The sequence below is a fragment of the Taeniopygia guttata genome, chromosome 11 (assembly GCF_048771995.1).
Source record: "Taeniopygia guttata chromosome 11, bTaeGut7.mat, whole genome shotgun sequence".
Lineage (NCBI taxonomy): Eukaryota > Metazoa > Chordata > Aves > Passeriformes > Estrildidae > Taeniopygia > Taeniopygia guttata.
The window spans coordinates 7666470-7679662 of record NC_133036.1 but is presented as its reverse complement, the minus strand read 5'-3'; the positions used below and the strand labels follow the sequence as shown (position 1 = coordinate 7679662).

Below are 13193 nucleotides of genomic sequence, written 5' to 3'. Positions count from 1 at the left end.
CTTTTTTGGTCCAGATGACTTCTAATGTAAAGCTATGTAATCATGTAATATATAATCTGGATGCAACAAAGAGAATAGTGAAAGTAGATTCTGGTTTAGGGGCTATAGTAAAACATTTGGCCTGAGCAGGAGCCTCCTTAGGGTGTGTCTAAGTATTAGAAAATGCCCAAACTGAGCTCATTTTGGGTTTAGAATGAGATTCAACTTTTTTAAAAAATTACAAGTACTGTTGTATTTCTGCACTTGCAGTCCAATCCGAACTCAGTCCTACTGGGATTACTATTGTGCTGTCACACAAGACTCAAGCAGACAAGCACTACCACTCTAAAAGCTTTGACTCTCTGAAATTCCTGTTTTAAGGAAAATTTCAAACCCTTATAAGGTTACTCACATAGCCAAGTCTAAATCTGATTTCAGTGGTTGGATTCAGGCTCACGTTATTGTGAAAGCAAGTACAGAAGTCTCACTGGTGAATTGAGTTGTTTGAATGAAAGCAGAAAGAGCCCTGAGGTGACACCTGTTTGCTTTTTAGGAGCCTTCTTCACAAGTGCAGAGCTGCAAAGTGTCCGGCTCTACCCCTACACCAACAGCCTGCACATCTTTGTGGTTGCAGCAGAAGTCATTTATTTCCTCTTCATTGTGTACTACATGATAGTACAGGTGAGGCCCGCTGGAAAGTTTTGCTAAGAGCACTACCTTGTGTCTGCTGTTCATTTCACTTCCAAATGCTTTAGGACTGTACTTGATTTCAGTAGCACTGATGCTGCTACACCAGTGGAAGATGGAATCAGGTACAGTGTGAGTATCAAATAATAGGAAAGCAACACTTTATTTGGCTTGGATGCTGTTTTTGAGAAAGATAATGAGAAACTAGTGCAAGATGTAGTTTTATTAATGCAGAGCAGTCTGTTTAATTGTGGAGGCCACTGCCCTAATCTTCAGAGATGCACTGTGTGATATGGAGTCATGAGACTGAAACAGTAAAACTCCTCACAGGGAAAGCTGCTGAAGAGTCTGAGATGGAGGTACTTCCATAGCAAGTGGAATCTCCTGGAGATGGCCATTATATTGATTAGCTGGAGTGCTCTGTCAGTGTTTGTGAAACGGACGGTCCTTGGGACACGGGACATCAGCTACTACCAGGAACATAAGGAGAAGTACTAATGCTATTTTGTGCATCCTTTGTTGTTGCTACTTATGCAGAAATAAAGATATTTTTCCTCTTCCCAGATAGCACCTTTTCTGTGCTAAATATTGCTATCCTAGATGGCTTTATATTCATGAAGCCTATAAGTGTGTCAGGGCTTAGATTTGTGTCAGCAATAGGATTTTCTTCTGATACTGCTCTAATAAAATCCAGCAGACTTGAGCACCGAGTTCCCTTTTCTAGCTCCTACTTTTCTGTCTGCATCACCCTCTTGTGAACCAACAAGCCTTTCTGCTATAGGACATTCACCCAGAAAGCACATAAACTACCTTGTTCTTCGTTGTAAAAAGCCATTGGTTAGAGGACAATAATAGAATATTTAGTACAGAATGGAAGATTATAATATCTTTAAAAAAATGGTAACACACAAAAGAGGTGATGAAATCACAGGATAATGAGCAGAATTTGGGCCATAGCCTAGACTGCCTCTCCTTAAAATTGTTTGCCATGCACAACTGAGCTTTTTATGTGCACGCAATAGTAGTGCAGGTAGAAACACTCAAGCAGGAGCACATTAGGTCTCCACTGAAACCCCAGCACAGGGTGACTGGCTTTTCCAGCATATCCATTTATGCACTTCAAAAGATTCTGTGTGCATGGTATATTATGTATTTTCTTTTTTTTTTCCTAACAGCTCCATAAGCTTCAGTGAAACAGCAAGAGCTGATGCAGTTCTTGGCTACCTGATTGCATTCCTGGTGCTTCTCTCCACAGTGAAACTGTGGCATTTGTTGAGGCTCAACCCTAAACTGAACATGATCACTTCAACACTAAGGAGGGCATGGGGTGATATCTCTGGATTCATCATTGTTATTGCAATCATGTTTCTCGCCTATTCCATTGCTGTGAGTACCACAGTGCTTTCTCTTGTCTGCAGTCTGCTGCCAGGTACTGTCAAGTTAAACCAACTATTTTTGAATGCTAAAAACAACATAGCTTTGCCATGTAAAATGGAATAAAGCTGCCTGTCTAAATCTCAGTTTAGCAGCTTGGTGCCCAAGTTTTCCAGATGAGTGAAAGAGAAGTTAAAACATCCAGTTATCTGTTCTTTGCAAACTGAAATTTAGTGAAAAATCAAACACTGAGCTGAAAAATAAGGACTCTTTATGTGTAATAGATGTGACAAAGAACAAAGTACAGGAAATAATACTTTCTGGATAAAACTTAAATTGTGGAGCACTCAGGAAGTGCCATTTTCTGTTTGGCTAGGTATGAGTGGGAAATAGTTGCATATGTAGTGGCAGGCAGAGAAGATATAAGACATTCTCATATCCATGATAAAAGGTCTTCAAGTTAAACACATTTTGCAGCAAGAACTCTGATCATGACACAAGACATGACTTCTGTCCTCTGCAGGCAAACCTGATATTTGGCTGGAAGCTCTACTCTTACAAAACTCTCCTTGATTCGGCAGAGACCATGGTCAGTCTTCAGCTGGGAATCTTCAACTATGAGGAGGTACCACATCTAATTTTGAGAAGTTTACAGCCATATAATTGGTATCTCAGCTATCAAATATGCTTTGACCCAACAAATAGAAGGACTTTCAATTAGTGCTAAACATTAATTTTACAAGCTCCACAACTCCCTAAAGCCATCACCCTTTCTAAGCAAGAAAAGGACATCAAGTGAAACATTTTTCATGTTCTATTTTGACCATGAGGAGGCTCATAATGAACCTTTCATTAAGAATCCTGCTCAAATTTCAACTAGAGATGTTATTAATTTATTACAAAAAGTTTTGAGCAATTTCCTTAGAAAGCTACAGATAGAGTTGTGAACAAAGCCCTGTGTTTGTTCTGAACACCCCTTCTCTCTTCCCAAGAAAGGCAAGGCCTTCCACAAGGGAACTTTATGTTAATTTCTTTTCTTTTTTTTTTTTTTTTTTTTATTCTTTGTATACCACTTTTTCAGTAAGATCTTTCAAATATTTCAATATCCTTTAAACATTTCTTTGTGGATTAATTATTGGACATCTCTGACTGTGAAAAATATCCTCCTTGGTGGATTGGATCCAATAGGATATGAGTGGCTCTGAAGATCAGCCATTTGGCACATTTGGCACATTTTCACCTCTACATCCCACTCATGTTAATAATGAAAATATATTTCTATGTTGTAGCTTATATAAAAATTAGTGGTTTGATTTTTCATAACCCTTGGTTTGTAAGTGTCTCTGACAGTCTGACTGTGCTTCTTTGTAAAGCATACAGTAAAATAAATGAAATGCATACAGGGATTTCACCTATTTTGAAAGCTGAGACATTAGGAACCTCAACTGGTCTGTGGATAAACAGATCTCCAGGTTTGTGAATTTTAATGTGAAACTGTCATGCCATTACAATTAAATGCAAATACTTAAAAACCTCCAAAGATTGCCCATATTCACACACATATATATAAAATATTCTGCTGTCTTTGTACTATATCATATCAACAAAGGATAATACTAGAGTAGAAAATTTATATATGTGTATAATACATATGTCATAATTGATTAGACACAGGATTTTCAAGGTGATAGACTTCTTATTGGGTCTTAACTGCTTGTATGTATATATGTAGATAGGTATTTATGCTTTTTTGTTTGTTTTTTTTGATATCTTACCTTATGCATGATACAGGTCTTGGACTACAATCCAATTTTAGGCTCCTTCTTAATTGGATCCTGCATAATTTTTATGACATTTGTGGTACTGAATCTGTTCATTTCGGTGATTCTGGTTGCTTTTAGTGAGGAGCAGAAGCATTACCAGGTTTGTTCATCTAAGCTCTCTTGCTTTTAACATTTTTTGTTCAGTGCTTACTCAGGTATTCAGCCATGGATGAAAGCCATGCAAATTCAGTCCAACTCTTAAGAAGGCAACATTTGCTCAGAAAGTACAATTCAGATTTTCCAGATTTACACTGTCCATTCATGTTCAGATGAGTCCCTGTTCAGATCTGATTTGTAGCCTTCTGTTCACATACTACATCCATCAAAAAACTCTTGGGCTTTTGCTGGGCTGTATTGAAATCAGTGCCAAAACTGCTACTGAAGTGCATGAGGCTTTACAGCTTCTTGTAAAACTCTCACTGTGTGTGCCTAACCCATTCAAGCTATTGATAGTGTGGTGTGAAATCCATCTTAACACTCCAGTACTGCCCAGAATTACTCTGTGTTTTATGGAAAGTCAAGGGAGATGAAAACAAAGGATATGGTTGATAGAATACAATATATATTTAGTTTTTCTCATTTACTTCAGCTTGAAATAATGGGTGTCTCATTGTGTATACCATGAACTGTATGGGAGCTGTTAAGTGCATTCCAGGCTCCTGTAGAGAGATTATCAGCCAAAATTTCTGTAGTGTCCATACTCATCTGGGGCTTCTGTCTGGATAAAAATATTGGCGCAATGTTTTGCTTGGCAGTCACTCAATGCTCTGTTGAAAGTTGGCTTATCTCACCTCAAGTAGGGATTTTGTCTTGCAACTTGCCCTGGCTTTAGCAGAGACTGAATCCACTCTGTGTGTTCGCCTCTTGAGTAACTTATTTGTTATTATTTCAGGCTTCAGAAGAAGAGGAGATTGTTGATCTAATGCTAATGAAACTCTTCAGTTTCTTTGGGATAAAATGCAAGAAGGAAGAGAAGCCAATTGCTGGTGAACAGCTGGAACAACCTGCCAGCGAGTGAATGAAGGCCACCTAGAAAAGTCACTTTGCTTGTGGGCAAAGCATTTACTTGTTTGCTATCAGCTGCAGTGGTTAGAGTTAGGTTAGGCTATAGGCTTAGGTTATTACAGCTTCTGATTAAAATGGGTTTACTCAAGGGAATGGATGGAGCTGTGTCAGGGGAGGTTTGTGCTGGGTATTAGAAAAAGGTTCTTCACCCAGAGGGTGTTCGGGCACTGAACAGGCTCCCCAGGGATGGGCACGGCCCCAAGCCCAAGAGAGCATCTGGACAATGCTCTCAGGCACGTGTGGGATTGTCGGGGTGTCTCTGCAGGGCCAGGAGTCCGACTTCGATTCTCGTGGGTCCCTTCCCGTGATTGTGGGAATACGACGCGGTGTTCACCCCTAAAGTGCTGCCGGCACGTTCTTGTGGAGTAACAGCTAAGAAATAGCGGTAATCCTAAAGCGAAACGTCCCACGTGCACTTGCTGTAGTCTTGGCGCCTGTATTTATTTAATAAACACCGAGCGGCTCTTGCACTGCCTGGCTCCATCCTCTCTGTCTCCGCCGCGGCGGCGCACGGAACATGGCGGCTCCGCTCCCTCAGGGCCCCGTGCCCGCTGCCGGCGGGGCGAGGAGCCGAGCCCGGAGGAGCCGGGACGGAGGAGCCGAGCCCGGGCCGCTCCCCAGGGCCCGCGGGTCCCCTCGGGTCCCCTCGGCCGCCGCCGGCCCCGCCCCGCCGCCATCGCCACCTCCCGCCGGTGCCACCCCCGCCCGCCCCCGGCAAAGATGGCGTGGCGAGCGCTGCGGCGGGTCGGGCCGGTGCTGGCGCCGCGCTGCCCGCGCCTCCCGCGCCTCCCGCTGCCGCCGCGGGAGCCCGCGGCCCGCAGGCTGGGCACCAGCTCGCTGCTGCTGGCCGGTGAGTGGCGGCCCGAGGGAGGGAGGTGCGCGGCGGGCGGGCGGGACAGCGGCCCGGTGCTGCGGGGAGCCGGCGGTGCCTGTGCCCGGCAGGGTGGGCAGGGTGGGCTGCGGGGGCTCGCCCCGGCCCAGCCCGCGGGGGAAGCCCCCGCCAGGCGGGGCTGGGTGCGCGGAGCTGCCGGAGTGCGGGTCCCGCTGGCGGCAGCCGCCCTCTGTCGCTCTGTCCCTCCCTCCTCCCCTGCCTCCCGCCGTGCCGTGTCCCCGCGGCCCTTCGGAGCGCGATGCTGCAGCCGCCCGGAGCCCCCCGGTGTCCGGGGATCCCCGCAAGATGGCTGAACCCCCGAGCGCCCCTCACCTGCCCCGGGCGCTCCCACAGGAGCGGCCTCACCTCCGTTAGCTGCACAGAAACTTTCAGCCTCATCTCCAGAGCGCAGTTTGGAGCAAAGCGGCTCAGTCCGCTCTGGGGAAGGGGAAAGAGGCGGAGTGGGCCGAGCGGGGAGCACAGCGGCTTGCCCAAAGCAGCGGCTCGCTTTTGCCGGGATTGCCGCTCACAAGCAGCGATGTTGGCTCCGAGGAACATCAGCAGCACGAGAAAGGGGCAGGGGTGGGTGTCTGGCGCGGGCAGAGCCGCAGCGGGACTGGCGCGGGCAGCCGGACAGACCCAGCCGGGCTCGCAGGGCCTGAGCCGCTCTGGGCTGCACGAGTTTGGCTCTGGCTCCTGTGCAGCCACCGCGGCACGGCACGGCATGGACTCGTGCATCACTGCTTGCTGCGATTCTGCATTTGCTGAGTGAATTCTCAAAGCATCTACTGCTGTCAAAGCTCTCTTCGAATGGAAGTTACCCACGAAAGTCTGAAAAACAGAACCTGTAACAAACAGAAATGTTGAAAAAGTGGGCAAGAAGAGGAGGCGAATAGGCTGTAAAAGTAATGACTACCACTAAGAAGAGCTCATCCATTTCTTTCCAGACAATCTTAAACCTACCTATTTAATTGTCTTCTTCTGCAAGTGAAAGATATATTATTTATTGTTCATTACTTGCAAACTGAGTCAAGATCTAAGCTGTTTTTCACTATTCTGGCCAACGTACCCATTGTTTTCCTATACACATCACTTGAAGGAATAATAAACAGTGCTTCTGTTTGAGGCAGAGAGGAAAAGTTTTGTATGCCTCTTTGTGGAGGTGTGAGTTCACTTTTCAGGTATATATGACATAGTTAATAGAGGTAGGTTACACTAAATGAAGGGCTGAGTTCAGAGTGTGCTAGTTAAACAGAAACCAAAGTCCTGTTGAAATTGAATGAAGCTAGAGTACATTCAGCTGCTTTTCTGTAAAAGAATGCAGAGAGAGATTTGGTATGCATTGACATTTCATATTCCTTTAGGTTGATTTATTTAATGGGCTGACCACATAATCTCAAAGTTCAAATTTTGAGATTACTTATTAACTGTTTTTAACTTGACCTTTACTTTATTTGCAGTGTTTTTGTTGCATGCTCAGAATTTTAATTTTTCACGTTTTTTTTGTTTTGTTTGGTTTTTTTTCTTTGTGCCATGTGTAACGTCATTAATGTTCAGATTGAGTTTGAGATTTGTCAACTGTCATTCTCCATTCTTACGGTTCATTACTCATTTCCAATAGAATCCCCATGAGTTTAACATCTGGACCCAAAATGATTTGAGACATTTAAGACTCTGTTCATTAGAGTGTGTAATGAGATTTTTTTTTGTAGTTGTAAGTAGTGCTAGATGAAATTCTTTGGATTTTTGACTGATAATTAATGGGAAAATACTTAATGTTTACCATTGACTCATATTTGTTTGTGTATTATACTTGCAAACCCACATATTGTTCTGCTGAGCTCTATAATATTTGGGCCCTATTCTAAGACAAACCATTTGCTACTCTTGAACTTTTCAGACACAAGAGGATTACTGCAACTGAAGAAGTTTAAAGTATTGACTGTGTGGAAAGATTTTAGCAGATCTACAGTGAGAGCTTCTGTTTTCCTTCATGTACAGTTTTAGAAAATACACAAGGAGTATACCAGTATACAGGTGCAGAAGTGTAGTTTCTCTGGTGTTTGCCTTAAAGAGTTCAGCCCACAGGATGAGCTTGAGAGGAGAGTTGAACTCAAAAGGAAGGTGCAGCTGTACTACTGTGGCGCTAATCACTCAGGGAGCTGTTTCAGAAGTTACCTTTTCCAGTTTCTGCAACATCCCTTGACTGACTGGATGGGTGCTGAAAGTGGAAAATAAATTAATTACATTTTTTTTTTAAGTATGAAGGTATCTACAGGGATATTATGTAGAAATGAGAAAACGGACATGGCAGGCTGAAAATTCTCAGAGTAAGAAAAGTTCCAGGAAAAATGTTAGCAAGAAAAATGTTACTTGTTTCAATAACTTCTTTTGAAGTTTTTCCATATGTCTTTATAGAAACAATTGCCTCTGATAAAGCTGTTTTGAATCTTCCAGATCTGAAATGTAAGGAGAATTGTAAACTTGCTGTGAAAGGGCTTAACAAGGTTTTAACAGACCTATTTCAAAGTGATACAGAATAACTGCTGTGTTCTTCTCACAGTGACAATATTAACAGAGAGCAATTCTATTAAGTAGCAGTTGTCGGAGTTGCCTAATTAATTTGTCCTGTATTAATTTGCCTTAATAATGCATAGAACTGTGCCAGCTTTGCACTTGGAATGAGATGCTGTAATGCTCACAATGTTTCTAGAGTCAGCAACACTGGCCTTCCCAGCCATAATAAATAGTTATCCGAAATAAACACCAAGTATGTTTGAAAAGCCACTGTGCTATCATAGAAATGTATAACTATGAGTAAAATACACATCTAAGCTTTAGATTTGCACTTCTGTTTGAAGTAGAGCTGCTCTTTTTGCTCCTGTACTTTATCAGTTTCCAGATGGTTGCACAGGAACCGATAAGGCTCTGAGCAGGACACCCAGTGAGCCTCTGCCCTGTCACTGAGCATGTTCTGAGCTTCTGTAAATTGCATGTGCTGGATAAAATATTGTCCAAGAAAAATTAACAAACTCAGTGAAAGGCCCCATGGTTTAAGCCTGCAAATGTGTTACTGTATTTAAGTGAGCAAGATGTCACTTCTGTCTGAAATGTCAGCTTTGTTTCCTTTCAGCCCGCAAATTCACAGACAAGCACGAGTGGATATCTGTGGAAAATGGTATTGGAACAGTAGGAATCAGCAATTTTGCACAGGTATTGATCCCCCTGCCCTTGCCCAGGTCTGCAATATTTATTTATGCCTATCTGCTCTGTCCTTGCTCTTTGGACATTTACGGGGGTTTATTTTATTGTTTTAATTGCATATGCAACACAGTGAGCATTCTTTGTGATATTTGTGCCACTTCAGCATTCTGATAAGGTCTTAATGGCTTCAGATTGAGCCTGTGAAGAGCTGAACTTGGTGAGAGACTTCAGTGTTCAGATCTAAGCCTGAGCATTCGTGGCTGTGGGAAGAGGACATTATGTACGTTTTTAGGTCAGATTTCCTTTGAACACAAAGATGGTGAATTCTCTCTGGCTAAAGGACAGTTGTGAACAGATGTACAGCATGGCATGTAGTTTTTACTCTAGGATAGGAATTCCTTTGGATTTTTTGTTCTCATGCAGGTACCTGATTTGGAATAGTCACAGGCAAATTCTGGGCTGTATATAAAACTTAAAGAATGGGACAAGCTATCAATAAATAGAATTAATGTTTCTCAGGACAAGCAGCATTTCTTTTAATCTCAGGTGTCTGTCAATAACTCTTAATACTCTCTGGTCTTTTGTGAGAAAGAGTGTATGTGTCAGGGAAGAGTTGAGACAATTTTTATGGTGATAAGAGTCCCAATTAAGTCAGTGAGGACAAACTGTGTGCTAACAGCTCTCTGTGGCTGATGCTAAGAAGATCAGCAGATGTTATTCCTCATTCTGCCAGAAGAAATCTGCATATAGACTGAGCCTGAGGCTTATTAGCACTGCAATAGAGAAACAATATTTTGGTTTTTGGGGCATGATAACACAACAGTTTGTTCACATTAAGTATTTGCTAAGAAAAAGTGAAAAATATGCAATCTGTAAAGAATGAGAACAATATTTAGAGGCAGAGAATATTTATATGCAGATTCTAGAGTCACTGTAACAGTTCTCTCCTATATGTAGTTTTGTTAATGTATGCTCTAATGCTTTTGTTTTTCTTTTAAGGAAGCATTAGGAGATGTTGTTTACTGTAGTCTTCCAGAAGTTGGGACAAAATTGAGTAAACATGGTAAGTTTCATTTCTAGTTGCTTCTGAAGTGATTATTCTACTCATCCCACTCTTCCCTTGCAAAGACAAATTTTCTGAAATAATATTAATGGTTACTAATACCATTGTAAAGCTCCTGGATACAAAATAAATTCAGGTATTTCTACAGGAGACAGCTTTACTTTTCAATTCTCACTGTCAGACTGTGCTTAACAGCAGAAAATACATGCTTTTAAAACTGTGATGATATTGATTCAAAAACAAAGTATTAAAATATTTTTGTGATAATTTTATCTATACTCTTGTTTCTAAAATATGATCTGAACTTTCAAGTGTTTATTTGTAATTCTCCAGTTATGCACTTTGTGAGTTGCATGATGTGAACCTTCTACTTGATATCGCGCTCTAATTTTTCTATGAATATTGAGACTCAGTAATTTTGAGGTATCAAATATGATTACAGTTTTCGCTTGTTGGTGGTGTACAAGTTGTTACATTCTTCATCATTCAGTTATGTAACTTTTCCTGTTAAAGAAAATGAACGTTAACAGGTAGAAATAAAAAAATCTTTTCCTGTATTATGGTGGAGAGCTGTCTCAGTAGTATAAGAAGAAAAAATTGTCATAATTTTGAGACAATTTTTTTAAAAGAAATGGGGGTTTATGAGGTAAAGTAGAAGGCCTTTCTTCTGCCATCCTTCTTGTGGAATAGATCCCCATCAAACTGTTTTGTCCAAATCTATTACACTGAATACTGACTGTTAGACAAAAGGTCTCTCTGTGTAGGATTTTAATTAACCAACTTGTAGTTTTGCTTTATTTGAAGGAATTTCATTTCCATTTAAGTTCTCTTTTCTACCCATTCTGGCCTCAGCCTAATTCCAGGCTTTCCCAGAACAAGTTGTTCTCAGATCCCTTGTCCTGGTGCCTATCTACTCTTGTGACAGCTCCCTGTTCCTTCAGCCTCTGTCTTGTTTGCTTGTGGCTGAGAGCTGCTCTGGATTAACTTTGCTCCAGGCCCCATTTCCATAACTCCCTACACAACAGGAAAAAGGGAAGAGCTGCTGGGTGCTTCCAGTGTGGTGCTTCTGAATACTAATGTGTGTTTTCCAGTGAGTGCAAATATAACACTTGATAGTGCTTCTGAAGGAAAAATGGGATTGCTGAAATTGTGGCTTTGTTGATTTTGTAACCAAATTACAAATAAAAAGGTTTAAATTATAGATAAAAGACATATTTCAGTCTCTTGCAGCAAGAGCTGGGTGTTGTTCCTTCCTGTGGGCTTCAGGCAAAAGATTAATGAAATGTAAGGAATTTCTGTCCCTTCTGTAGTAGCCAGCTTGCACAAATTCCCCAGAATTCAAGAGCATAAACATCAAATTTAATAATGCTGATCCTTGTCATAAAGTGGGTGACTTCAATCTGTTTTCTTGCACAAGATCAAAACATTTCTTCACTGTTTGGGTCATCACCAGGATGTCTTGACTGAACAAATGGAAATGCTTTGTGTTTTCCCCTTAGAAATATGCAATCATATTCTCTGTTTCAGATGAGTTTGGGGCTTTGGAAAGTGTGAAAGCTGCTAGTGAACTCTACTCCCCTCTCTCAGGAGAAGTGACTGAGATTAATGCTGCCCTTGCAGATAATCCAGGGCTTGTCAATAAATCCTGTTATAAAGATGGTAAGATGTCACTTTTATCTTTGAATAATGAATACTGTGTGGATTCTTGCTACTACAAATGGCTCTACAATTCCTGTTCTTTCAGTTTAATGGTGTAGAGACTTAAATGGAATATACTGAATATAGTTCAAGCACAGTAAAATTTAACATAAAAGCATTATCACAGCTGTTTTACATCTTATTTTCAGATATACACTGTGGCTGAATTTAAATCTATTTACCTTGACTGCATTTCTGGGTTTTGGCTCTCGTAAGAGTTCATGACACTGAGAGGTCAGGCTCCTTTATTCTTTCAAGACAGCATCTCCCTCTGCCACTGTCACTAAATTACACAACTGCTCTGACTCAAAAAGTCATTTCTTATGATGAGTTGGTTGGTTATTCATTTTTTAAAAATACTGAAATGTTGTTCTGCCTGCACAAAAACCTGGCTGATTCTTCAGTGATCCAAGGCTGGTTGTTCCTGTTGGGATTGCTTTCCTAAGGCAGTATCATGATTTAATTGTTCTTGTAGGATATTAGCAATTCTTTTTAATTTCCTAACTACAGGTTGGCTTATCAAGATGACTGTGGCAAACCCTGCTGAACTTGATGAACTGATGACTGAAGATGCCTATGAGAAATACATAAAATCCATTGAGGACTGAGCTGGAATACTGAAATAAATTCATATAAAATATCTCAGTGTAGTTTGTCATCAATTAAGGAAATACTGAATATCCAGTTTTGGCAATTTGAAAAATACCACTTAAGATCACATATACAAGACTATAAATAATTACAGTGATAAATGTGTTTCACATCTGTGTACCTGTGAGGATTTTTTATTGTGTTGTCTGATTCATGTAACTGTAGATGTTATCTATAATATTTTGGGAAACAAAATTCACTTGCTGAAATACATAGTTCCATAGATTCGTTTGACATCAAATTTAGTAACAACAGCCTTAACATGTTGATTTTGTCATAGGCACATGACTCTTCTCATTACCTGGGCTATAATTTTCTCTGAAGTACTTTTCTATTGCTCCCAAACCACTGAAAAGCAGTGTCTTCCTGACCTACTCATGTTATTCTTTCTTAGGGTTACAAAGATGTTACCAAAAAAGGAGAAGCCATATCAACTACCTCTCTGCATGACTTTTATTTCTTTACAGAACTTATTAATCCTTTGCTTTCCTTCTTTTTTATTTTTTTTTTTTTTACTGTGTAATCCAGTAGTCCTGCCTGTGAGGCAGGAGGGATGAGGGCCCTGCCTTCCCCTTTCTGTGCTTTCCTAGTGTGCAAAGCTCCTGCAGTGGTTGTTCATCAAGGTTCTACAGTGGGTTATTTAGGCTGTATTTTTGTCTAGTGAACACTACCTAAGTCACAAGTAATTAAGGTGTTAATTTTACATCCTTTGCCTGGCAATTGTGGTGATTTCAGCAGAGCAGGTACTTGTGGAAATAGTTTGACATACAATGTATTA

At 41.2% G+C, this 13193-nt stretch overlaps 2 protein-coding genes across 3 annotated transcripts in view; both read left to right on the top strand.

Moving 5' to 3' along the window:
* LOC100226108 (polycystin-1-like protein 2) overlaps window positions 1-5404 on the top strand; it is a 36560-nt gene extending 31156 nt beyond the window's left edge. Inside the window, 6 exon segments of the mRNA XM_072934524.1 lie at window positions 533-660; window positions 997-1157; window positions 1842-2052; window positions 2564-2665; window positions 3832-3963; window positions 4756-5404. Coding sequence (XP_072790625.1) covers window positions 533-660; window positions 997-1157; window positions 1842-2052; window positions 2564-2665; window positions 3832-3963; window positions 4756-4881 — 860 coding nt within the window. The 3' untranslated portion in view covers window positions 4882-5404.
* Window positions 5405-5609: 205 nt separating this feature from the next.
* Window positions 5610-12404, top strand: GCSH (glycine cleavage system protein H). Of its 2 annotated transcripts, none has more exons than XM_002196987.7 (5): window positions 5610-5778; window positions 8933-9012; window positions 10003-10066; window positions 11594-11725; window positions 12275-12404. In XM_002196987.7, exons 1-5 carry the CDS (start codon window positions 5649-5651, stop codon window positions 12370-12372), a joined length of 504 nt encoding a protein of 167 aa, XP_002197023.3. In that variant the 5' UTR covers window positions 5610-5648; the 3' UTR covers window positions 12373-12404. The 2 variants fall into 2 exon arrangements, with proteins under 2 accessions (XP_002197023.3, XP_072790386.1); XM_072934285.1 differs by lacking the exon at window positions 5610-5778 and adding an exon at window positions 8000-8265.
* Window positions 12405-13193: the final 789 nt, after the last annotated feature.